A 27,192-nucleotide genomic window follows, 5' to 3' on the forward strand; every position below is an offset into this window, starting at 1 on the left:
AACCGGACAAAAAGTGCGACTTATACAGCATAAACTGCGGTAATTTGTTAAAGATACACGATAGAGGACAGTACTGAGATGATCTTAAATCATTCCATCGAATATTCCAGTTTAAAATGTTGAATTATGAATCTTAATCTTTCAAAAACCTGTTGAACTAGTTTTTTTAAGTCTAACAATATTTCGTTGGCATAACATACACAGTAAATATAATATAACAAAAGGATATGTGATAAATCTTTTTTTACTGTACTTACTTCCTTATTGGAGGCGATAGATATCGGTGTTTCAACATTTGTTACCATCTTGCTAGTAGAATATTTAAACTGTGATTGTTGTAGCTCACACGGCTGACGTTTGTCAAACCCGTCTAGTACAACATCATACAAAACACGGTAAATAATGCAGATGGATTTTAAAATACTTGGCAGGCTTGCTTCAATTTCAACATGCTCCTCACTTTGCAAGGCATCGTTGCGACATGAAAATAAAATCAGTTAAAGTTAGTCGGATTCAGTTAAAACATTATACTTAAGTTCTAAAAACCATGCATAATTATTCATTGCTTACATACAGAGCCGTGTATAATAACATGATCGTGTATACATTAGTTATAACAAATAATAAAGGCACGTCTACAAGTACATTTTCCCGTGACACACTGGAGAATCTTCCACACGTTCTTCTTCATTTTTCTATTCCTTTTCAACTTTAATTCAAAACGTTTTCAATTGATTGGCTGAAGTTGGGTAGTCTTTCCGGTTTGTATCTTTCGACTTTCTCTTTCGAGACCACTTTTGCTCTGGTGCCAAAGCTCTGATAAGCATTGAAAGCATTTACGAAATTTCTTGTAAATCAATTATCTTTTATTGATTATCGACCGATTGTCAAAGTACAAATAACGATTCAAACAAATAGCGCGGTTGGTTCCGTCAATTAATAAGCACCGCACGGTGCTTATTCTTCAAAATGCGGAAACACCCGTCCCGGCCACTATTTCTTAATGTACAACGTGGCACGCATTGCGTAATGTCTAATTGCGAGTGAGCTAAGATGTATAACAGTTACGTGTTTATGTGAACACATCTTTATGTGAAGACAAATCTACATACACATTTGTCGACAAACAAGATTTGTCGAAATCTTCCATTTAGCTCAAAGTCACGCAGTTGTTTTTTTTGTTACTAAAGGTCATTCATAATTTGAGATGCTTGTTCAATTCATTCCATAAAATCCATTCCATTCTAAAATTGTTTCCGTTCCCATCCACAATTACACCGAGAGTATTTTTTTAAAACTATGCCTTGCATTATGTCTAACAGACAACACGTGACAAAAACCCTATGATTCTAGGAAGTTAAAATTTGGTTTAAGCTATTTTTATCAAAAACTTACCTTTCTGCGTTATTTTTCGCAAAAATAACTTTGTATGCTAGTAGTAGACGGCTGTCGATTTTTGCATTATGCATTCCACTAGTACAACCAGCATGGTCAGCATCGCGGTCAGCATTTTGAGTCTGAGGTTTAAATGTAACATTGTTGGAAAAACAACCCAAATCTCGAATAGTTTGATAGAACAGGTTTTCTGCTATCTGTAACAATACGAAACATGAATTAATGGAGGTTTTTGCCAAATGTAACAAATTTTAAAATGCAATATTTCTGTAGAATATTCAATGTGAAATATACAGTCTAGAATGTTCTGAAATACGTACAAAATCAACCTACCGCACTATTATTAAAGTATCACCATATTTCTCAATAGCTGTGATAAAATTCTCAATGAGTTTTGAAAAATGTCAAGGATCAAGCAAAATTTGAATCAAAAACTGCAACGCAATTTTGTGTTTATCAGCGTTCATGTAGATCATCTTATCAATTTTTTTTTTGTTAAAACTTTTATGTTCTAGATTTTGAATAGGGTTGTAACAAAGCCATAATAGAGATTGGGTTTTGGGTTTTGTGTGCAATTACCTAAACTATTTTGAGAGCTTTAGGTCACAAATAGGTCACAAAAATATAAAAGAATGAATCAAATAACAAACAATAGTAGTTCAGTAGACTCAAAGAACTTTCCCGAAAAGCGAAATCAAAACGTGAACTGAATCAAATTGCTTGTGAACTTTTCTAAGCCGTTGGATACACTCTCCGGATTATCTGCTTGGTGAACGAACTGATACTGCCAGCCTTTGTTAGCCTCATATCAGCGAAACTTTCATTGACTAATCGCACAATGTCTTGTATACAAAACTAATGTGGGATTCATTCATAAAGACTAAGCATTTTTAAAGGATTTAAACATTTAGACACACTATATACTATTTATACTACCTCGTTTTGGAAGTACTTTGCATTTGCTGGCTCGAAACGCATGGCAGCTGTCAGAGTCTGGCACACTGCTCGAAGTAGGAATACATTCTCTTTCGCCGGTTCGTCTGGCGAATTTCTGGTAACAAATCGGTCTTTCAACAACTCCAACGCGTTTAAAACGTAGACAAATCCTCCGACCTGAAACGGGCATTGCAATGTAAAATGATACAATCACAATTATCAGCAAGTAAAATAAAGTACGTCAACATTTTAAAATGTATCTTTCTTAAAATCATCATTCTCTACGAATACTAACTTCACTATCCAAAAAAACATTGAATCTCAAATCACACAGGAATTTGTGTTTTGTAACGAACGATGAACGGATTTGAATGCTTTTGGTAACATCCAAGCGGTATACTTTCGGACAAACAATTTACTGAAACAACATTTTGGGTTCAGGTTTGAATTAGGAGCGTCTGTTCTTTATTTACTTCGTTGGTATTTATATGGTTGCTTTCCTAGAAGCGAGTCTAATTTACAGTTTTTATTATGACTTAATTTTTAATTAATCATAACGTTTTTTGAATAAAGAAATAAGATAAATTAAAAAAATGAAATGAACGCCGTCGATAGCGTAGTCCGTATAGCTCGTCGTTGTCAGGTTTGATTGTGTTCGATTGGGTTCGATTTCCGAGAGGCCCTAAACAACCGATTCAATTTCCGGCGTGACAGCAGGGTTGCCGCGGTGACAACCCTGCTGGTAAAAAAACATGTTGTAGAAGATTAACATTGTCTCTGTTGCAGGCCAAGACCGCTCGAGGATTTTAGTCGGATGACAAAAAAAAGAACTAATTTAATAACTGAGCATGCTTGATTTACGTTTGCCCTCTGTTAACTGCATGCACTCGCCAGACTCCAATAAATGTTCATTTGCAATGTACGTTGTTGTTATTTTTTCCAATGATTCTTCCGTGATCATCGCTATGCCATTGTCTTTGATATTAAGGGGCATTTATATAATGCGTAACATCGTCAACTTAACACTTAACTTAATAGATGCCCAGATGATGTTGTAGATGGTAAGAAGATATCCCTTCTTGTTGTAGGTTTTGCAGTAATGGATAGAAGGTGTTATGTGGGCCGTTTGTTTTCCCCTTTGCGTTTTTGAAGGGTCCATTCGAATTCATCTTTGAAGATGAATGCATGCAATGCGTGCTTTGATGCATTTCGAAAAAGTTGAAGGTGTTTTTTCGGCGTTGGTTTTATGTACGATGAACGTGTTACTTTAGGGTTTATTGGAGGAGAGGGTTTATTTGTTAGAAATAATAGAAAAGTTGCCCAATTATTATTGTTTCGCGATACACAGTTTCTTCATCGTAGGTTTCTAGCAGAGGATTGTCAAAAGAAACATACTTTTCGATTACACCATTACATATCAATCAATACATTACAAAACTGTTACGAATCAAGACGAAATTGTAAACTATCGCACAGAGCTCTTGAATTTGTTTTATAAACGTTACCCGCGAAAATACAAAACTATCCGAACTTTTTTAACACACCTCGTACAAGCCATACCACTGCCATACAACCCATTCTAACTAACGAGAAACAACCTACGCTACGAAGGATAAAAATCCTTCTTAAGGACTTCAACGCTAAAGTACCGGAGTGCTGGCAATACACAGGCATTCGCAGTATAAGGGAGATGAGTAACGACACTTGTTGCCGGTTTATCAATTTTGCATCCGCAAGAAACCTGGCGAATGGAAGAACTAAATTGCGCGAAATTACATCCACCAAACAACGTGGGTGTCCCCAGAAGGACATACATCGAATCAAATAGATCTTGTATTGATTGATCGACGATAACAGTCGAGTCTGCTTAACGTCCAAAACCCATAGAGCGGCTCACCCAGACTTAAGTCTCTGCACAGGTTCTTTGTGCTGTTTTGATACTACCCTATAGCCGATACATGGACAATGCTGATTTGATTGGTCCAACTAATAATAACCATGAAAATGTATTGGCCATCATTGTTTGTTGATAGGGATTTTTAATTAGTGTGGTGTAAAAAGTTATACTGATTTATAAAAGTTAAATGTCCGAAGAAACACGTACGCAGTAAATGTATCACGTAACTTTTTCTATTAAAAATCTGAATAAATGCATGCGGTTTTTATTCGCCAATTGTGGCTTAACACATTCATCACTCATCACTCTCACTGATAAGACGTTCTCTGCTTTGCTCTGCTGTTTTTTACCAATTCTTGCGTGGTTTTTGAGTGCGTTGCGCGGTATCGTTGGTGGCACCCGCGTCGGCTTCCTGGAAAGAAACTTAACTCGATATTTTGCTAGCATATACGTGTGTGATCACCTGCTGATTCCGTGAAATTTGTGGCGTTGTTTCGGGCGTTTGTGCTTCGCGTCTAATGTGTGCAGCAATGGCCGTCTGTGGGGTCTGCTCGCTACAAATTGCCGGTGATGCCGTTAACTGCAGTGGTTGGCATCTGGGAGTACCGTGTAATCGACGATTTCATCCAGATTGTCTGAAGCTGGGTAAATCTTGCGTGGAGAAGCTGCAAGCCATGCAGAACCTCAGATGGTTTTGTGAACCGTGCCGCCAAGATGTTTTCGCTCCCAGCTGGTCTCCATCTAGTGAGCTCTCACGCCTCCTTGATGAGAAGATCGGCAAATTGTGGCATGAGATCGAGCTCCGGCTCTCTCACTTACCTCATCCAGGCATGAGTTCATCTGCATCCATCTCATCTGTTCCACGTCGCATCGCCGCTTCATCGGAAACCACCATTACAAATAACTCCACACTCACAGCTGGGCTCACTTCACCACAGTCGGCTGCTCCTGCATGCTCTGCCGTACGACCTTTGTCCACCACTACGCCGACCATGACGAAGAGGAAGGAGTCGATCGTGACTGTGACTGCAACAGCACCCTGTGTTGGAGCGCAGCCTGTCTTAGCCAGCACTGATGCTGATTACGTTCACGGCTGCGCGAGTATGTCGAGCACTATCACTACTCAACACACTTCGCCGCAGGCGGTGGCACCACCATTGGACGGACCAGCCGCGCCTACTACTACTTTGAATGACAGCTGCTTGGATATTCGGACAAGAAATCAAACAGCTGCTCGGCATGCCGATAATAAACTGGATACACGGAATCACTCGCTGCAGTTTGGTACCGGGTCTCTGCCTACTGGCTGCGGCATTGAAGACTGCCTTGTAGAGAGGAGGTTCTGGTTGTATTTGTCGGGCTTTAAACCGTCCTGCACTGATAACGTGGTGGCATCCTTCGTCAGAACACGGCTCTCCACCGAGGATGTAGTGGTGCATCGGTTGACGAAAGCCGGGGCCAGCACGGATGGCCTTTCATTCGTCTCGTTCAAGGTCGGATTACCTATACACCTGCGGGCCGTTGCGTTATCTGCTACCTTGTAGCCGTCGGCTTTGCGTTTTGGCGAGTTTGTACACCGTCCGGTCTCGATTGTTAACGTCCCTCGCTCAACATCTTCTGAAGATGCTCCTCAGGCTGCCTCATTGCGTGATGGGGCTCCGCCACTCCGCCTGCCTGCTGTGCAGCACGGCTCGCCCGCATAGCGGTGTATTGGGCCGGTTGCTTCATCTCCCCGTTCGGGTTCCTGCACGATATACTACCAAAACGCACGTGGATTGCGATCTAAGTCTTCGGAAGTATGGCTGGCCTCGTCGGTTTTTAATGGCGATGTCCTGGTACTGACCGAAACTAGGCTTGATTCATCGTTGCCGTCCTTCAGACGCGCCCTTTTACAATCCCTTTACCCCGTCTAGATGTTTTTAACTGCCTCACATGGGTTCGCTCGACATTGTTGTCCGTTTTGCTCTCCCTTCCTCTCAGCTTTTTCCTCTCTGCTCCTTAGTTTTTAAGCAATGCCTGTATAGCTTTAAGCAACCAGGATTAATAAATATTATTATTATTATTATTATTATTAACTACAACATCAAAACATATGATTACTTTAATGAAAGTATTGTCCGTAACAGTTCCCAGCCGACGTTTTCAACAGCGGTTTTGCGATGTGTGGTCGAGCGTTGTCATGTTGAAAAATCAGTTTATGTCTTTTATCCCATACTGGTCGTTTTTTGGCCAAAGCTACAAACACATTAATTGCTGTCGATAGCTGTGTCTGTCAATAATTTCGAGAATTTCGAGGTGGATGAAGTAATTTAGGTGAGACTTTTGAATAATGTTACTGAGATATTTCCGAATGAGTTGCTTGTTCTGGTGCGGCGGTGTTGGAGTCGATCTTGTCGTTAGTACGTATGCTAAGTCGTTCTTGTAGTCTGGAACAGACTTGACTGCTGTTTCCGGTCTCCTTCTCAACGATTTTAAGCGCCACCCTTAGCCATAACATTCGACGATTTTGGTACTAGGTTGTATACTAAGTTTTGACGTTCGATACCTTAGGGCGCAGCTACGAGTCTAATTTTTTTTTGTCATATTGGTACACTTTTCATTTGAAAGTATGTGAAGTTTCATTTCAATCGGTCCCTTAGTTTTTTTTTTACAAGTCATTTAGTATCGACATGTCAAAATAATTTTTACAACTGTTATGACGTCATCATTTGATGAAAAAAATTTTCACGCATGATTTTTTTTTGGTCTGAAAACAGATGGAAGTCGCTAAGGGCTAAATCTGGTGAATAGGGTGGATACTACAACAATTCGTACTTTAATTCATGGATTTTTGCCATTTTCAAAATGCTCTTCTGACAGGGTGCTTTGCCCTCATGAAAGGGGTTGTTTTTCTTCTGCAAACCGGGTCTATTTTCACGAATTTTCGCTTTCAGTTGCTCTAAAATATTACAAAAATAATTAAAATTTATTGTTTTATCATTTTGCAAGTAATTTGCTGGCAAAATTCCATTCGCATTCCACAACACTGATCCTAACATCTTTTTTGGCAATTTCTGGACGAACTCGTTTCGGAACTGAAGAAAAAGGTTCACATCACTCCTTTACTTCTTGTTTTGATTCAGGATCATAGTGATAGACCCAAGTCTCATTCATAGTGATGATTCAATGCACAAAAACCACTTTATCCTATCGAAAACGGTTTAAATGTTGTCAAGAAAGATGCATTCGAATGCGTTTTTAGCGAATGCGGCACCCATTATGCAAACACCTTTCTCGAACCCAAAACTTTAGTCAAAATATTGGTTATACTGCTCAATGAGTTGACTAGGTCTTATACTTAATTTCTATCACTGATTGGACAATTTTCGAAAACGATATCCTGTATTGTTTTACGATTTCCGATGTTGCGTCTGTTTTTTGACGTTTTTGACATGGATCGTCTTGAAGGCTACTACGACCACGTCGAAACTCATAACCGCCTCTTTTAACCACCTAATTAAAGGTAAAGAGTCCTTATATACTTTCAACACTCGTTCATAATTTTCCTTTGCCTTTAAACCTTTCAAAAATAAAAATTAATCACTGCACGAAACTTGATTTTTTCCATTGTAAAAAAATATTTTGACATGTCGATACTAAATGATTTGTAAAAAAAAAACTAAGGGACCGATTGAAATGAAACTTCACATACGTTCATTTGAAGAGTGTACCAAAATAACAAAAAAAAATTAGGCTCGTAGCTGCGCCCTAAGGTATCGAACGTCAAAACTTTGTATACAACCTAGTAGTTATTATTTCTACTTTCTCGATATAAATAAGGCGTCACTTGTCGTATCATTTGTAACCGCCGTTACAATGGTTGCACTCGGACCGAAGACCAATTTTACCCTTTTTAGCACTGTCTCCACAGTTCACGCACTAAAAACACACCAACACTTGCTAAACCACTTACATGAGCAATCAGAAACAATTCCTAGTAAGCATGTATCAACGCATGTATCGGCTTACTTTAGTTACATTAGTTTAGTTTGTAAACTGTACACACCAACCGAAAAGCGTCGTCAAAGACAGTGGCAAACCAGTACCACTATTTTTTTCGTAATTTCATCTATGAGCATAAAGAGGCGTTTATTTTTTCATGGCGAAGAAGGGTAAATTTGCAACAATGAATTATTGATATGCTAGTGCGATGCGACGGGCGTAGTACGACTTATGGAAACTCCGACAACTGTAGTGAATTACTGACTTTTGGTTGTCGAACATTTTAATTATCTGCGCAATTTAAAAAATGTTCAACATAACTTGCAACTAATTTTGTTTTTTTTCTAAGATTAGGTGTAAAAGGCATTTGACAGAACAAGTGTGACTTCTTTTACAGTAGAATGTGAGTTATTAGTCTCAACAGCAGATGAAAAGGCGAAATTACTCCGTATTTTAAATGCTAGATGAATATTTGTAGTAGAAAACATTTAATGGTGTATTAATAAATAGTTAGCATTAATTTTTAATCATTACTGGAAATATGTTATATTCGCGTATGTTTTGGCTACGACATTCATCATCATTGTTTTTGTTTGTAAACAGTGGTTCAAATACCAAAAAGACTAATTGATGTGAATTATATTATTATGAAAACATCGTGAATTTACCTTTCTGAAATGAGCCCTCGTTCGATGACTATCTTTGAGGCACTCTATTAGAAGTTGCAACACGTTGATGCGTATAGTAATAGATGTTGTAGAGAACTCTGAGGATGCATTAATCGTCTTTAATAGATTGAGCATGTCGTCCTCGCCTCCAACAGTCGATACTAATTCTCTTACGATTTCTGAAATCAATCCAACAAGCGTGCTATTATCTCTTTTCTAGAACGTCTTTATGCAAATAGTTTTAGAATTACAAGATAGATAAAAATATACATACTTAAAATTTCATTTTTCCAGCGATTATATTTGATCAAATCATAGATGCATTTGCTGCCACCACTACTTTTAAAAACAGCCGTATTGCTAGCGTTTCCGTTAATTAGCTGCCCAAGCGCTTCCAGGACGAGGCACCCAAGTATATCTTCTTCCCCGGATGCCACCTGTGTAGCTGAATCTAAAAAATATACACACTAATTCAGGAGATAATTCCGTGTTTCATTTATATTTATCCATGTTTTATGAAAAGGTCCATATTTATCTTAATCGAGTAATTCTTATGATTTCAATAGTGATCGTAGTATTATTTACGTCGATAAATTTTATGCGTATGTCAATAAACAATGTAATGAAAGTAAATTTTCAAGAATAATTCAAGATAAAAGAATGTGTTAAATGTGTTTGACAGATTCAGTTTTTGAGACAATCAAAGAAGATGCTTGTAATTTTTTAAACAGCTTCAATTATTCTGATAAAAATAAACTTGTTGGAAGGACGTGTTGTACGCAGTTGTATAGTTTAATAATTTTAGAAAACACTACGAATCCCACAATGAATAGAACGGATATTACACTGCTGCATAGTAATGACTTTGCGAGAACAAGGAAGGATAACATCCTACACGTAAGCAATAGTTTTCATACCTAAGGACGAGAGCCAGTTGCCGGCAAACACCGTCCCAGCTTTGCTATAGAAATTCCGTATGATGCCTAATCGTGGCAACTTAGTTCGCTAAAATCCCATAAAAACATAAACAACACAAAACCTATTTAACTCGGTGTGCTGTACATAAAACCCAAAGAAAATCGGTGAAAAATGATTTGAACGTTGTTGTAAGTCGTACGTTATATAACTATAGCATTCAAAATATAGTACACATTTTAGATATAGAATAAAAAGAGCTAGATTAGCATACCTTCATTTTTTTCCTCATCGGCTTGAAGTTGTAAAGTGTTCATATCGATGCTCAGTTCCAAAAAATCTTTATACCGTTTCATGCATATTACGAATACTTCAAGAATTCCCACCTCGCGAAAAACATCGATAAAAGCACTGTTATGCCTAAAATAAAAAGTCATTTCTCATTCTTTGATATAACATCAATAAACATATCCATACCGTAGAATATTCAGCAATGTACGGATACTTTTTATGCTGGTTGCAATCATGTTATTAGTTTTCAAAAGAACCGAAAGGGTAATTAATTCTCTTGGCGGAAAAAAGTTTATACTATACACGATGAATTCGATTAGCTCGAAAAATTTTGTCTGAACTGGATCATTTTTCTTGTGTATTTTCTCTGCAAAGCAGTTGATTGTGTTCTGTGATTCCAATATGAAATAGTTTGCGTCATCGTTCTGGTAAATCTGCATTATTGCATCCAAAATTATGCTGCATAACAGATCATTCGTTGAACGGAGGAATGTTGTTTGTAAAACCTGGAAAGCGTTGAAATTTCGCACACACGATTTCTTTGAGGGTATCTTTGGCATACGGAACCCATGAAGCACGCGTTGTGTTACTGAATTGTCCTGCCATGAAGAGAGCTGAGTAGAATCCAAATACCCACAACTACATAGTGATACAATCATGGATATCAGTGTAGACAAAACTTTCTCTATACATATGTCACGGTCAACGTTTATGTTTTTCCGATCTTGATCTAATCTGCAAAACACACGAAAACACACAATTATTGTCCTAAAATCATAATACATGTTGTTATTGACTATACCCAATCAAAAAATCTGTCAGAAATTGATATCCATGGCACTGCTTAAAATCGTTCAGTAATATTTGCGAAATATCTGAAGAATGATGCACGAATGTTAAAATCGACTGTAACATTTCTACTGTATCTGCAGGAATTAACATCATCGAACGCTGCATGTTATCAACAGAAAGCGCAATGCATCCTTTATCTGTAAAATAAGATGAAAATCCAAGTCGCATGAAATGCAGTGTAATTTTAAATTCAACCCATTTCAATTGTCATAAATGAAGTACGAAATGGGTGTCTTATTGCAAATATACCATACCATGCACATATTCCAATATAGTTGCATTCAAACCATGTCGCCCAATGACAAGAAGTACATTACGTGCCAGTGAACGCCATTTAGTGTTGCACGGTGTGTATTGTGTGGTCACAGTAGAGAATAACAATGTTAAATCATCCATGCGAATTAATTCTTCGGCAGCTAACGGATAACTGCAAAGTTCAATTAAAATCTGGAACAAGAATAATTAAACAATTTGAAGAAAATCATAACATAGGTGTAAATTACCTGAGAAATGCAGTTGAACAAAAGTAGACTACTCTCTAATTCTGGACCGTTTGAATCATCGTGCTGTGTGTAGTATTCCGAATGTTGTTCGGGAAGATCCAAAAATAAATATATGCATCGAACCAGTGTTGATGGAAGCGACGCATTGATCATGATCTATCAAAAATAAATAAGAAATTATTGATTATTAATTGATTGGGAAGGTTTAATAAAATTTCTTGCGTCACAAAGTTCATTAAATTATTATCTTATACACGCAAGCAAAGAAAACAGCGGAATGGTAAAATTACTCGATAAAAATTAAAATAAAAAAAAGTTTTTTGTTTCTATTGATCCCAAGCGCGTGTAGAACAGACCAATACAGTTATTTTGGTGATGCGGAAGCAGTTGTTTACATCCTTAACTGTATATAATTACTTCAGATGCCTTGAATATCTATTCCTCAGACTTAATGTATGCGACAAGCGGCGAAGCAAAGGATCGCCGCTGACGTTATTCGGAGCTGGCCGAAAGCCGAAAAGTGGTCCTGGCCTGTCAAAGAAAGTACCTCCACCTACTCAAAAAATACTCAGGCGTACTGGCAAGATGTGTATGCACTACAGAAAAGTACCACAGTGTGTACAGTTCGCTGTTGTAACGGCTCTTCCATCGCAATCCTCGCATATACGCAAATATAAACGCAGCAACGAATATTATATTTTTTAAAGCTTAGACAAACGGACTGGTCCGTATTTTTATAAGTATTATAATAATAATTAGTATTAAAATGCCTTACCTCATGCAATGAAGTGTCCCAGTTACGGTTGGCAATTAAGCTGATTGCCGTTAGCAAAAGCCAACCGCTACCGGATTCGTTGTTAGTATCTGCATTGCGCGGTTTGAGGAAATTCGCTATGGCTTTCGAAGCCTTTTCCGTGTTTTGGTTAGACGCCCTGGAAATGAAAAAAGAATCATAGCACTATCACAAAAACCACTATTCTAGTTATGTAGACTGTACCTTTTCTTAATTTCTCTTGTTAAAAGGTTGCTGATCTCGTAGCAAAGTACGTTTTGAAATTCCCAGTTTCTATTACATATCGATGCATCTTTCAGAAGAGCATCCTTTACACCATGTGCATTATTTACTTTCTTGAATACGTTGCAATACAGTGGCAACATATGATACAGTTTTGTATCTCTTTCATATTCATTCAGTTTTGGTTTTGAAATTACGAACTCATCAAACAATTTCTGAAGATGCATTACTGCTAATTGAGTTTCTGTATTATTGTCGCCACCCTGAACAATATCTCCATCACTCGTACTTTGGTTTTGCTGCATTGACTGCATCTCCTGCTGACTGGAATTCAGCCTATCGCCTGGTCGTGACATTCTAGGATGCATTAGATGGCACAACGCCTCTATTCTGTTTCCGTTATTATTATGAACTCTGCATCGGATTACATAAAAGCATCCAATCAAACATAAAACACAGCATGATTTGTTTACATATTCATTGTAGACTAAATGCGTTCACTTATTATACGTTTACTGAACAAATTATGCAGATTTATTTTCTAGCTGTGAATTGCACTTCGCACCTAGATGATGCATAAATAACACTGCTCATCAACCATAACAATCCACGAAAATAAACATTGTGTTATTGAGTCAAACTAACTATCCAACGAACATGAAAACGGACACCTATATTCCTGAAAACTTTGTTAATCTGTATTTGTTGTGTGCACTCTCATAACATTGTGTAATAATCAACACAACACTTTTTCCTTCGTCTTTTAGTTTAGTTCCTCACAAAATGAAAATCAAATCTCAAATCAAAACTTATTGACAGATGCGCAGAGAAAATGACTGAAACTGTCAAGTACTGTCATTTCGTTCCATATTTCATGTTATGAAAATTACTATACCATAATTTCTATATTTAATCATTTCAATTCGTTAAAAAATACACAAAATCAATTACGGTAGCGTTCAACGTTATTAGTGTTGGCGTTATTAAGCAGAATAACTGTTACATTGAGAATGTGTGAGGTGCATCCTAAAATTGAAAATATATTAGGACTTTGAATTAATTAAAGCGGTTTTTATTCAACATTTGTGACCTAACTTCAACATGTAAACACGTTTGACATTTTGGTAACCACGTTTTTATATTTTAAGCCTGCTACACGAAGCGTAAACGATTTGACATTAACAATTTATTTTACGCTCGCTTTTATGCTTCGTGTGGCTTTAGGCTTAGCTATAAGCCGGTGTCGGTGTAACTGCGCTGCCACACGGTGCATAACTATAACACGTAACACGTAACTTAATGTCAAATCTGTTCTGCGCCCTGTATAACGTCGTGTTATAGGGTCTGCTGAGCCACAACGCTTTTGACACCTGGTCGCTGTACTGTCAAAACTGTTATATGAGGCTGATATATCTGCTGTTATGCACCGTGTGGCAGCGCAGTAATAATAGTCTGATGAAAATGCAAAACTTGTTATTGCTGCACATAAACATTCAGCTGGCAGTTCAGTGTTTGTACAATTCACCGGGATTTCGTTGTGCTATAATTTTATTTAATGGAGTTTTAACGAATGCCACCATCTTCTAGACATATATGCATCGACTTTGATTAGACCAAAACAATTCTAAGTAGAATCCACGGCATCTATAGAGATTATAAGATAAATACGATTGCGTAGGCACAGCTCTAGTCTGTGCTAAGAGTTGTGAGGGCTGGTTACTGCTAAGCGGTTTGTTTAGTTCACAAGAATAGTTGTTTCATGAGTTTTGGTTTAGTGTCTAGAGTGGAGCCTTGTAAAAGAATGAAGCATTTTCTTCGTGCTGGTTTGGTTTTGAGCATTTTGACGATCCCAGTTCTGTGCGATAAACTACCGATTGTTTTGTGGCATGGAATGGGTAAGACGAGCAATTTTCCTAATGGTAACGGCCGAAGATAATCCGATAGTAGCAAGAATGAACAACGCTTCAATCAATTTCGAAATTATTACCTAAGTATACAGTCTTAATGTTTTTTGTTCCTGTGTTTATTTTATGAGCTTAACAAATTGTGATTCCACAATTGCAACATATTTTGAATGTTGAATGAATGAATGTTGTTCAACTTGAACTTTTCAATAGATAATTGTGGTTGATGTTGATCCCTTTAGATCCTGAATGACGCTACTCTTTCCCAAAATGATTACACTCACTCATTAAGATAAAAAAAAATGTTGTAAGAAATATATATATTACTTTCTTATATTTTAACAGCTTATCTCGTTTAATCAATATTTCAAAAAGGTCCAATTGAATTGATGAATTGGTTTTATATTTGCTAATCGGTTAAATCTCGTAGTCAGATACTCTCTTCAGTTTACTAAAGTTTCGATACTAAAATTTTATTTATAGGTGATACGTGTTGCTTCCCGTTCAGCTTAGGTGGATTGAAAAAATTTCTACAGGCAGAGCTCGACGTGTACGTGAAGTCGATTGAAATTGGCAATTCAATTGTTTCCGACTTTAAAAGTGGATACATGCTTCATCCAAATAAGCAGGGAAGTCCATATTCAGTTATCTGCTTGCACACACTTTTCGTATCAGTTTGGAATGAGAAATGAGAATTTGGTTTGGATCGTACGATGCATATCAATTACATTCTCCCACAATTTGGCCGGCAACAAAATATATGTGTACATCCTTTCATTTACGATAGGTCGAAATGGTATGTGCAGACCTAAGGGAAGATGCTGCTCTGAGCGGTGGTTTCAATGGAATAGGGTTCTCTCAAGGAGGACAATTTATGTAAGTAGACATTATTGCAATGCTATTTTTTATTTGAAATGTATTGAGTATATCCGTATAATTTTTTTTTTTTAGGCGAGCATTAGCACAAAGGTGTTCGACTCCACGCATGAACAATCTGATCTCATTAGGCGGGCAACATCAAGGTGTTTTTGGTTTGCCAAACTGTCCTTCGTTAAGTAGCAGCACTTGCGAACGTTTTCGACGGCTACTAAATTACGCTGCGTATAAAGATTTCATGCAAAACTTTCTCGTCCAAGCAACTTATTGGCATGACCCATTAAATGAAGAAGCTTACAAAAATTTCAGCACATTTTTAGCAGATATTAATAATGAGCGAACAGTTAATCAAACTTATATCAACAATTTGCAACTATTAAACAAATTCGTCATGGTTCGTTTCAACAATGACACCATTGTGCAACCAGTGGAATCACAGTGGTTTGGATATTACAAACCAGGACAGGATAAAGAAACCTACACCCTTCGCGAAAGCAATTTATTTATTGAGGTTGTATTTATTGTTCATAATCTAGTTTGATTCTAACCTTGATCTATGTGACCTAACGCGCGTTTTTAAATTTCAGGATCGCCTTGGATTGAAAAAGATGGATGACGAAAAGAAGATAGTTTTCCTAAAGTGTATGGGCAACCACCTGCAGTTTACGAAGGAATGGTTCAAAACGTATTTGTTTCCATATCTAACATAAGAATAAAAAAAAATGTTTTAATATAAAAATATATCAATGTATATTGCGCATCAATATTTAAAAATAATGATGATGATAATCTGTACATATAAAAGAAAGTCGTGTTAGTGATGTTATTTATAGTCCAAGAACGGCTGAACTGATTTGGTTGAAAATTATGGCGAGGTAGTGGGGAGGAGGTGTGGAGGTAGCTTAGAACGGACATAGGATACTTTTTACGCTCCTAACGCGTCACAATGAAGTCACACTAAGGCATTGTTTTTCTTAATACTGAGACGAGATTTCTCACACTGATATCTTTTTTAAGAGACGAATGTTAGGCTATTACCGCTCAAATTCTCTATAATACAAAAGAAAAAAAAACACTGATATCTTTGCTTGACAAAGGCCAGACTGAGAGGGCACAGCAGTTTGCTTCTCTTTCGCGCTAATGGAGCTCCCGCGAACAGTTCGACAATTTGATAGTTTACCGGTAAAAAAGTTTCCATCGTGTGCATCTTTTTTTGCATCTGCATCGTCGTGCACAAATTAACGTGCATGGCAAAAATACTAGGTGTATGCATCAAAAATCGGGATTTTTTTACACACAAAAAACGTTTATAAAATTTTAATGCGATTTTCTATTTTATTCAAAGTATGTGTCATCGCTAGCTATACATTTCTTCTATCTCTCTGCTAAATCATGGATTCCCAGACGAAAGAATTTTTCGACTTTTTAAGTAAATTAATTAGTCATCCTATTTCGACTTCCTCGTAGAAAAACGAAGGGCTGCTCAGCCAATACGTGTCCCATCGATGAAAATGAATGATATTCGGAAAGAACCAAGTCTGGTGAATAACGCGGGGAGGGATAGCAGCTCCCATCCAAGTGATTTGATAGTATCCTGAAACAGTTTTGTTTTTTGGGGCGCCTGGTACTTGTTGCCACGGGCCACCAGGCGCCTCCATTGAAAACCACTAGAATTACTTTTTGGTCGATTTTCGATCAATGCATGGTTCAAATTGACCATTTGTTGTCAGTAGCGATCGGAATTAAAGTTTCCATAAGGTTTTAGGAGCTTGTGAAACACCGCACCTTTCTGTCCCATCAAAAAGTCCGTTTTTTGGAGTCCTTCGACGCTTTTTTTTGTTAAGTCAAAAACGCCATTTTGAATTTTTTTAAACCACTTAAAGCACTGCGATCTTCCAAACACAAGTCCCGACAAGCATTTGGTGCGATTCCGAAGCAGGTTTCTTTTCCGATTCCGAAGCAGGTTACGATGCATCGTTTCAGATCCGCTATCGCTACAATGCACACATGTCTATCCACACGCACACATGTATGGAAATTGGTCCGAAATTAATGCTCGACGCTTTAGATTTTTTTTATCTGAAACGATGCATCGTAGCGTGAGGACCGGGCTTAAGAGTTGAGAACCGGACTGTTACTGCGGTGCCACACGGTGCATAACTATAACACGTAGCACGTAACTTAGTATCAAATCTGTTATGCGCCCTGTATAACGTCGTGGTTTGCGCCCGGTATAGCGTCGTGTTATAGGCTCTGCTGAGCCACAACGCTTTTGACGCCTGGTCGCTGTACTGTCAAAATTGTTATATGAGGCTGTTATATCTGCTGTTATGCACCGTGTGGCAGCGCAGTTAAAAAGATGGCAGTACCTGTCGATTGGGACTTCCGAGTTTAGCGGTTCATTCATCATTACCTTTTTTTAACATCATGTAAATGAGTAGAGGTAAAAAAAATTATTTAGTTTGCAACCGATTTTTGAAAGGGTTAGACCATTCCAACTTTGGTGCCTTAAATTGACGTTTTGCGGGGATTATAATTTTGCTGCTCCTTTTGAAGAAAACTGCTTCGGAATTGCACCAAATGTTTGTCGGGACTTGTGTTTGGAAGATCGCAGTGCTTTAAGTTGTTTAAAAAATTCCAAAATGGCGATTTTGACTTTACAAAAAAAAACCGTCTAAGGACTCCAAAAAAACGGACTTTCTGATGGAACAGAAAGGTGTGGTGTTTCACAAGCTCCTAAAACCTAATAAAAGCGTTAATTCAGATCGCAACTGACATCAAATGATCAATTTGAACCATGCATTGATCGAAAAACGAACAAAAATCCCGTTTTCTAATAAAAATGAAGGCGCCTGGTTGCCGGTGGCTTCAGGGACCAGGCGCCCCCAAAAAACAGAACTGATTAAAATTTTATAAACTTTTTAACCGGTAACCGATTTGACATTAATCTTTAATGTCAAATGAGTCGTTTATGAGTCCGCGGATTCATATAAGATTTGACATAAGCGGGATCGATTTGACATTTTTACGCTCGAACTTACGGTTCGTGAGAGACATTGAAAGAAGGAAAACCATTTGCGAATTTCTGCTTGCGCTGCTGAAAAGAAAAGGGTTCTTGTACCGAATCGCCACTGGTGAGGAAAAGGGGAGTTATTACAAGGAATCCTTAACAAAAAGACCTGGTGAACCAGGTCCATCGCAACCAAAACGAAATATTCATCTTGCAACGGTTATGCTATAAATATGGTGGGATATGAAGGGTGTGGTGTTTACTTCGAGCTTTCAAAACCTAATGAAATTATTGATGGACAAACCCATCGACAACAATTAATGCATTTGAAGCAAAGCTTCAAACGACGGCCATAAAACGACGAGAATGGGATAAATAACATGATGCGCTGATTTTTGCGGCACACATGGCAAAACCGGTCAAAACCTATCCTGAAAATGTCGGATGAGAACTGTTAACCGCCCCACTGTATTCACCAGATGTTGCTCTTTCGGATTACTATTTGTAACGCGGTTCACTTATTATGAAAGTATTGAAAAATGGGTCTATGAGTGGATCGCACCTAAAGATAAGGACACGGAATCGAGAAATTACCTGAAAGATGGAAGAAAGTAGTAGCTAACGACGGACAACACTTTCATTAAGGTAGTCATACGTTTTGTTGTTGTAGTTAGGCCACAAATATCAAATAAAAACCGTACGAATTAATTCGCAGACCTAATATTTATCCTAATCCCAATAAAAAAATTAACTAGATAAAATCCAAAATCTGTGTACTTATTGCCTCCGAGGCGGAACAACGTATGCCAGATCTGCTAGTGATTATCTAAATAAAAATTCAAACTTCTGTGAAACTGTGTGCTTAAAATGTGCCAAAATAGTTTATTGTATTTCGTTAAAAAAATTGGAATTTAAAAGATTTCCTATGTCTGGTTGACCAATTGAAAAAAATACGAATTTATGAAGTTATGAAGGCTTACAAGTGTAAAAACTTTGTATAATTGTTAAACAAGAGATATTCCACGGAAACAGTGATATGCCAGTTGCATGGAAATAAATTAATATACTAAAAATCAAGCATGTAATAGTTTGGAATCGATTAAGCGGTTGCTGCTCGGATAGCTTAATATCACACGAATTAAAAAATTATAATAAATTTAACTACACTTTAGTAGAAAATACGTATTGAATACTTATTAAGGAGGAAAAGAGATGGAACAACACTTAAAAGTACTAAACTAAAATTGGATCCAACTTTAAAAAAATGTCTAGAATTCAAAGATTAACTAATGGATTTTGAGCTTTCCACCGAAAACAGGACATGGCCAAAAACTCTTTTGGTTTGTCATTTTATGTTTTGATTCAGCGGTTCTCAGATTTATTTTGGGGTTGTCCACTTTTCGAAACATGTCTGGTTTGCGTACTATGACCACAATGTTTAATCATTGATTTAAATACACTGAATTTGTTACCGAATTGTAAGAACAAAAAATATTTAAACATAGCATTGGTTTGCATAATACAACACAAATTACATAAACATATTTTTAGTTGAAAGATACAAGCTATGTCAACAGTACAATATTTTCTATATCCAATAGTTTACTGTTCAACAGGCAGTGCGCAAACTCTATACGAAGGCAGGCACCATGTGGTAAATACGATTTCGGCTCGTCAAGCGAACGAACGAGCTGTTGCTGCTTCGATTATTAAAATTTAGAAAGGTAGTAGTCACGACACAGAGTTTCATCATGTTTAATCGTATGAGCGCGTTGGCAGCTCGTAGAAGTTTTCCTTACAAATAGTCTTAAAGGCTGAGGTCGTCATTTTGCTTACTGTACCACAGTGAAATAAATTGTGAAAGTATGTCTTTAAACGTGCCATTAAACCTACTGGCAAAACACAAACACATGTGTGTTTTACAGACAAGCTTATTTGGGATTTTGTTTGGTGATTTTTTTCATGTAATAAAGATTTTATGGCAAGTGGTGTGATTCTGTGCTTGGAAAAATCACGATGATACGATAATAACTTCGTTTAATAAACCACACTTGAAGCATTGTGAAAAAAACGAAATACGTTATGCTTATACAATTAAAACGTAAATGATAAATAACAACATTTTGTATGTGACAAATATGGCTGACAATAGGATACAGTTGGCTCGATGTAATATTTGAAAAAACTCTTAATAATTTCCCATAAACCTTTTATTTTTATTTTTTATTTTTGTTAGTGCACTGTGATAGTTTATGTAACAAGTTCGTTTTTCAAATCAACAGGTACGATGATTACCAATGCGATTGATGCGGTGTGTTACAGTTCACTTTGTGTAGTGCTACATGCAGTGATTTTTCTGCACATTGTTTAAACTGCCATGTGACATAAGATTGAGAAGATGGTGAGTTTGGAAAATGTAGCATGCAGAAAGCACAAGTTGGAGTTATTATTTCTGCAAAATTATGTCGAATTTGAAAAGAAATTAACAATTGCATCCATTCATAGGGTCGTAGTGTCATCCATTTCGTAGTTCCGAAGTTTTTTCGTTTTCGAAAACTTAGGGCTGGCATTTTACAGTTTTCGAAAATATCTCAAGTGTAAACTTTTGGGGCACTGAAAATCCTTAATCGATTGAAGAAAGGCCTTTACATCCAGAAAAGGTGACTGTTTGGTGCGGTGTCATAAGACCCTATTTCTTCGAAAAAGAAGGGAGGACCGCGGTCAATTCCGAGCGATACCGGCAGTAGGTAACATATTTGCCTACAATTGAAGATATGGATTTAGAAGATATGTGGTTTCAGCAAGACGGGGCAACAAGCCAAACACCACAAAAGGTGGCACGAGCACGAGTGAGGCACGATCTACTGCGCGAGAACTTTGATATGCTTCTAATTTCGTGTTTTGGTGATATCAATCGGCCACCAAGATCTTGCGATTTCACCGGTGAAACTTTGTCTTGTGGAGCTACGCTGACAAGCCTGCAAGAATTTGAAAAATAACATTCGGCAAGTTATGGCCGAAATAACACCTGAAATATGCAAAAAATCGCTGAAAATGTTCTTATCAGAACCAGCAGTTGCCATAGATCCGAAGGCAACCGTTTGAACGACATTGTGTTTCACGCATAATGGCAAAGTACAAACTTTATTACCTTTTAACTTTCAATCTTATTTTTTCCTAAAATTTTTATTTTTCACGGCTAAGCCATCCGTTGGGTGCATTTGTTTTTTTTATAAAAAATGCCATGAGTCAATCTTTCAAATAATAGTTCAAGTATCGAAAAATATTTGGCCGATTTCTTTTCATAACCTTATGTAATGTTATTGTTATTATCTTTATTATAGAGATTTTAAGCTTGAAGCTTCTTTCATCTCTTAAATAAGCTAATAAAATTCTAATGTTGAATGTTCCACCCTATATACAGGGTGAGCAAATTAGTGTGCATTTTTTCATTTGGCTATAAAACAAAAACGGCTGAATATTTTTCGATGTTTGAACTTTTATTTGAAAGGTTGATTCTTAACATTTATGTATAAAATACAATTTTGGTTGCAGAAAATATGGAAATATGAAAAAAATATTTCCAAAGTGGTAGGTCGTCAAATCATTCGTCAAAAGCACATTTCATTGAAGATCATTTCCACCTCGGTGGCCATGTAATAAGCAGTATTGTGGCTCGGAAAACCCACAAATCGTGCAAGAGAAGCCAATGCACCCACAACAAGTGACTGTTTGGTGCGGATTTTGGCTGTTTGGTTCTTCGGCGAAATTGAAGCTGAGAACTTGGACGGCATTTGGTTTGAACAGGACGGCGCTACGTGCCATACAGCGACAGCAACAATCGATATTTATGTTATGCGAACATACCAGCAGCTATTGACAACCTTAAGACCGAAATTCTAGTTGCTGTTGACGAAATAGGACCAGATACAATCGAAAATGCACCCAAAAATAGGTCGACCGAATAAGCTACTGCCAAGCCATTTGTTCTAAACATTTTACCAAAATTGTTTTACATAAAAAAAGGTTAGGAATTAATCTTTCAAATAAAAGTTTAAGCATCGAAAAATATTCAGCCGTTTTTGTTTTATAACCAAATGAAAAAATGCACACTAATTTGCTCACCCTGTATATATTGGGCTCTCGTTCTCGTTCGTCGTTAGAAAAGCTTCATGCTGTCTCTTCGTGCACAATATATTTTATAATAATTTATGTTTCATGAAAGCTTATTGATGACATAACTCATGTATTCAAAAAGTTCCACTGCAAAGTTACCCACTGAAAGCAACTAACCCAGAAATGATGCTGTGAAATGAAGCTTTGTTGGGTAGAGTTGGGCAATGTTATTTGGTTCTTCATTTTTCCTCATATTGTCAATTAATTGTAGTTACTGCCATTTTTTAATTATAAATCAATTTGGTATTAACTACTACTGTTAAATGCTATTACTAAGTGACACTAACTGTGTTCAATATTATTTAAATTCTTTAAATTTGAATTGTAATTCAAAATCAGGAAAATCGATGTTCAGGAAAACCATGTGTAACACTGTATTTCACATCAGTTCAAAATCAGGCCTAAAAATAGAATTAAATTCTCTGCTGGTTCTGTTTTCGACGTTCTGATTTCATTTCCTCGGATATAACGAATAACCTCGTTGTTATCTGTAGAACGGTGCCGTATGTAGCCTAAGATCGAACTGCTACGTGAGCAAGTGTAAATTGGGTTAAGGAGCGTAGCAATTCAATTTTCAAGAAACGTTAAACTGTAATAAGGTTTCTATCTTGGAAGGGCGGTTTAATTGTGTTATGATATGTTCCATGGAACTCATCAAACAGTATTTGAATGCACATATTCAAACTAATTAACGATAACTCCGCTTTTCTTTATTATATTTTCGATTTAGTTTGGAAATCACTTATTTGAAATATCTAATATCTGAAAATTCAAGCCGACACATAATGTAGTCGTTTCGGTTTATGGAACAAATAACATAAATAAAGTAACTGATATGACCAAGTGAAATAACTACAACAACTAAACAAAAATGAGTTGATGCATAAAATATATCAAAATTGATGATAACTGCTTGAAGTGAGTTTAATCAGTTCAATTTATTGAAAAGAATAATCTGTTTGAATTGGTAATAAAAGTCAATGGAAATAGTTTGCACTTTTTAAGTTTTAGTGTTGTGCTTATATCTGTTTTTTTGTCAATTCACAGTGCTCCTCGTTGTACTGTGTTTATGTAAGTTTGCCTGATTCCGTGAAATTGTTAAACAGCATAAAATAACTATCTTTTGCAAAACGGTACAAACATACACATGCGTAAGACATCATCAACATATAAATAAAGTCTAGAACGATCACACTTTTTTAGTTTGTTCACCAATGAATGTCGATACATATCGCAAGAAATCGACCTATTTTAGAAGCACATGATAACTGGGCATAAAAATGTCCTGATGGTAATGGGCATAAAAATTTCTATCGTCCTGATCTCTACATACTGTCCTTGGTATGATGTTGTCGAATAAAAGAGCAGTTCGAATATTTCGACACTTTTATAGGAAAACATAGTTTAATTGCCTGCTTTTACAAAGAATTCGTAAATAAATCAACAATAGAGAAATTCATATTAGTATTTCAGTATTTCAGTGAATTCATTATATCCCCGGTAATTGTCGCCACTTCAAAATCAAAGTTTAATTGCTTGCTGTCAACATGGGAAGAAATATAATATACAATCCCGTCATTTTATATCAGAGAAAAAGTAAAATATGTATGCTAAGCAGCCGTTGATTGGTTCTTTGTTCGCCAATCATCAAATCTATTATTTAATAATGTCACTTGTATCCAAATTATAAAGTTCTTTCGTGTTACGATCGTTTATTGCACTTGCACGGAATTTCAAGCGATATTTACAAAGGAAGAAAACACTTTTTAATTAACACACTTTCGTCGATAAGAGTGACACGTGTTTGAACAACAATCTCCGTGTTGGTTACACTGCAATAGAAGAATAATGAGTTAGTTCGTAATGGATTCAGTCTTGAACGAGTACTCAATGTCAGGTAGAAACTCACGCTATCTCCAACAACTTTGCACTGCTGTTGTCGAAGTTGGCGATTTGCTGTTTGTTTTGTAGTATTAGATGAGTTACTGAATCGTGTGATTAGATCATCCAAGTCCCGCACTGGTATATATGGACCATTTGATGCTGATGGGCGAGTTAATTCAGATTCTGGTACACCAATGCGTATCTCCGTAGAACATATGGATTTGAAACATGCCCCTGAGCAGCATTCTTGGTTGTGAAAACACTGTGTGCAAAGCCGGGAAAAGGTAAAGATTGAAGATTTAGCAAATTATCATAGGACAAAATATAACGTGTCAAAAGCTACTTACGTATAGCCCATTTGTAGTACATTTACTAGCGTTATTTGTATTAACAGGTTCTTTAGAACCCCCAAAACGATTTGCCGTGGAGATTGTCGAGCCTTGCTCACCCACTGCAGACATAAGGTCATATCTATTAACGCATTTATAAGCAAAACTGAGGCAACTTTTCGAGCAACAATCTGATGAAGTCAAGCACTAGTATTGAAAGAATTACACAAAAGAAAGCCTTTTAGAAAATAAACGGTTGAACGTAGTTTTAAGCTCCTTACGTATTCTCCAACTGCAGCGCAAGTAGATGCACTAGTGCTACCAGATGCACCAAAACGGTTTACAATGTTTTCGGTCGGTTGTTGATTCACTGGCCCCTTTAGGTTGTGATTTGTAACACATTTGTACGAGAAACTTAAACAGCTTCCTGAACAACAATCATTCGGAGTTAGGCACTAGATAATAAATACATAAAACAAATCGCATCAAGTTTTAATGAAATCAATTATTGTTTGTGTAAACACGGGCTGGAATCATAAATAGTTCACCAACTAAACTGTCTCAACAAAAAATACTTACGTATTCTCCTATGTCAGAACACTTTTTTTGAGTCGACAATTTATTCGTAGTGGTGGAAGAAGTTCTCTGATCCTCTACATTGACCCGATTCTGAAGATCAATTGTCGTACTTGAAACTGTTGCAGTCGACGTTCTTGGTGGATTAAGAGGCACACATTTATAAGAGAATGTAAGGCAACTGGATGAGCAACATTCTGCATGAGTTAAGCACTATCATCATAATAAAAATATAAACAAAGAAAACTGTGTCAATCAAAATTAGATATCATTGAAGCTATTATAAATATTTATTTATAAAAATATGTTTCGTGATATCACGATTGCCTGCAATCTACGACAACCATCGCACGTAGTAAGCAATCTTAGGAGGTCAATGGCACTGCCATTCGGACTGAAGTAAGTTATTCATGAAGAAAACACACTCTTATTTGTTACACTTACATAACAACTGCACTTCTCAAGACATTCGATCTACTCACATATTCTCCATCCAAAGCACACGTTTTTTGTGTTAAAGAAGCACCTCCATCGACCCCGGATTCACCAAACCGATTTCCAGAATCGAAAGGTGTTAAGGGTATCGGTACTAAAGTTGAACCGACCGAAGCACTAGGCGGTACTGGCACACACTTGTAGGAGAAACTCAAGCAACTTCCAGAACAACAATCCACATGTGTAAGGCACTGAAAAGCAAATAAGTTTTAATAACTTATGCAACCTAATAATATGATAAGGAATGATGATCTAAATACTAACATATTCTCCATTTAAGGCACATTTTTGTTTTGTTTGTTGACAATTGGCAAGACTAAAAACACTCAACACAACCACCACACCGATTATATGGAACCGCTGTAAATTCCACGATTGCTTACACATGTTACAAACCATGCAATTAACAATATTTCCTAGTTATTACTTTAGCGAAATCGAGAGAGAGAGCTACGAGACCACAATCTTGGGTATAATTATAATCTACTTGGCCAAAGACTAACTGATAGAATGAGTCGCAATTGGGAGATCATCGCCTTTAAGCGCACGAACGGTTGTGATTTGCTGTTTACTGTAAGCAATATAGAAACTCGAAACTGAGCAAGTGTGTGATCACCGCGAGATGTTATTCCACATCACACAAACGTGCACAATTGTGTCGATGTATGAAGCATTGGCTGTTATGTTTCTCTTGATTGATTTGTTTTCATTTTGATGCCAGCAACGGGTAGAAAGTTGGCTGAAGTAGGTAGGTTGAGTTAACACAGTTTCGTTACGACCTTACCACACACTAGACGCGTTTAGAAATGCGTAGCGAAGCTTGAAAGGAGCGTACAGATGACGAATTCGTTGAGCAGATGTACTTTCAAATCATGATTGGTACCTTCAAGTGTCAATGATTGTAGCTTGCACGGTTCCTCTGAAAACTTATGATGAATCAGTGCAAACTGAAATTGTTATTTTCAATGTTATCTGTTGTTTCAATGTTATTTGACCTAAAAACGGTTATAGCCAGCAAAGAACAGAAAGAGGGCAACGCAGTTCCAACACAATGCTGTCTGTCCGGTTCTCCTTCTGCAACACACACGGATGCTATAGGTATAATATATGTGGACCACACAGGTAGCAACGATTTTGGAGTTGTATATGTGTAGTTAGCAAATATGTTTATTCGCAGAAGTTTCCTGAAGTTGGTCAGTGTCGGAGGAAGAAATAGAAGTAAACATGGTACATGGTTCAAATCGAAGCATTAACGTTTGCATCTTGCTGGTGTGCTTTTCCGCTGTAATTGTAACTTCGCTATTAATGCTACTAGACAGAAGCATTCAATCAGTTGAAGTAGAACTAAAACCTCTTCTATAAAAGCGAAGAAAAATATCTATGAGCAAAACAATCGTATTTCACTCATTTCATATAATAAAAATTAACCATTAATATCAATGGTATATTCACAGTATATTCATGAATTGTGTAATACTTTATTTAAAAT

The 27,192-nt window shown here is 36.9% G+C and overlaps 3 protein-coding genes across 4 annotated transcripts in view; 1 reads left to right on the forward strand and 2 right to left on the reverse strand.

Moving 5' to 3' along the window:
- LOC128270536 (WD repeat and FYVE domain-containing protein 3) overlaps positions 1–12,809 on the reverse strand; it is a 30,292-nt gene extending 17,483 nt beyond the window's left edge. The window contains 11 exon segments of the mRNA XM_053007944.1: positions 1,396–1,592; positions 2,332–2,508; positions 8,878–9,056; positions 9,152–9,322; positions 10,067–10,212; positions 10,270–10,818; positions 10,886–11,072; positions 11,190–11,382; positions 11,439–11,594; positions 12,214–12,370; positions 12,436–12,809. Of these exon segments, the coding sequence (XP_052863904.1) occupies positions 1,396–1,592; positions 2,332–2,508; positions 8,878–9,056; positions 9,152–9,322; positions 10,067–10,212; positions 10,270–10,818; positions 10,886–11,072; positions 11,190–11,382; positions 11,439–11,594; positions 12,214–12,370; positions 12,436–12,809 (2,486 nt within the window).
- Positions 12,810–14,199: 1,390 nt separating this feature from the next.
- Positions 14,200–15,950, forward strand: LOC128271880 (palmitoyl-protein thioesterase 1-like). 2 transcript variants are annotated; one of them, XM_053009554.1, is made up of 5 exons: positions 14,200–14,348; positions 14,841–14,984; positions 15,143–15,233; positions 15,309–15,744; positions 15,821–15,950. In XM_053009554.1, exons 1-5 carry the CDS (start codon positions 14,213–14,215, stop codon positions 15,941–15,943), a joined length of 930 nt encoding a protein of 309 aa, XP_052865514.1. In that variant the 5' UTR covers positions 14,200–14,212; the 3' UTR covers positions 15,944–15,950. The 2 variants fall into 2 exon arrangements, with proteins under 2 accessions (XP_052865514.1, XP_052865515.1); XM_053009555.1 differs by lacking the exon at positions 14,841–14,984 and having other exon boundaries at positions 15,145–15,233.
- A 7,374-nt stretch (positions 15,951–23,324) lies between these two features.
- On the reverse strand, positions 23,325–26,382 carry LOC128271558 (uncharacterized). Its single transcript, XM_053009138.1, has 7 exons — positions 25,968–26,382; positions 25,691–25,894; positions 25,212–25,421; positions 24,914–25,087; positions 24,651–24,839; positions 24,329–24,565; positions 23,325–24,251 (listed from the first exon to the last, which is right to left on the reverse strand). The coding sequence occupies exons 1-7, from the start codon at positions 26,100–26,102 to the stop codon at positions 24,186–24,188; spliced, it is 1,215 nt and encodes a 404-aa protein (XP_052865098.1). The 5' UTR covers positions 26,103–26,382; the 3' UTR covers positions 23,325–24,185.
- Positions 26,383–27,192: the final 810 nt, after the last annotated feature.

This window comes from Anopheles cruzii, chromosome 3, assembly GCF_943734635.1.
Source record: "Anopheles cruzii chromosome 3, idAnoCruzAS_RS32_06, whole genome shotgun sequence".
Taxonomy (NCBI): Eukaryota; Metazoa; Arthropoda; class Insecta; order Diptera; family Culicidae; genus Anopheles; species Anopheles cruzii.

Coding starts and splice junctions, on each gene's coding strand:
- LOC128271558 (XM_053009138.1), bottom strand. CDS start 26,102: ATGGTTTGTAACATGTGTAAGCAATCGTGGAATTTACAGCGGTTCCAT. Junction 25,895..25,967: donor GTGCCTTAAATGGAGAATAT/GTTAGTATTTAG, acceptor TTTGCTTTTCAG/TGCCTTACACATGTGGATTG. Junction 24,840..24,913: donor GCGCTGCAGTTGGAGAATAC/GTAAGGAGCTTA, acceptor TTTCAATACTAG/TGCTTGACTTCATCAGATTG.
- LOC128271880 (XM_053009554.1), top strand. CDS start 14,213: ATGAGTTTTGGTTTAGTGTCTAGAGTGGAGCCTTGTAAAAGAATGAAG. Junction 14,349..14,840: donor TGTTTTGTGGCATGGAATGG/GTAAGACGAGCA, acceptor TTTTATTTATAG/GTGATACGTGTTGCTTCCCG. Junction 14,985..15,142: donor CATGCTTCATCCAAATAAGC/AGGGAAGTCCAT, acceptor TTCATTTACGAT/AGGTCGAAATGGTATGTGCA.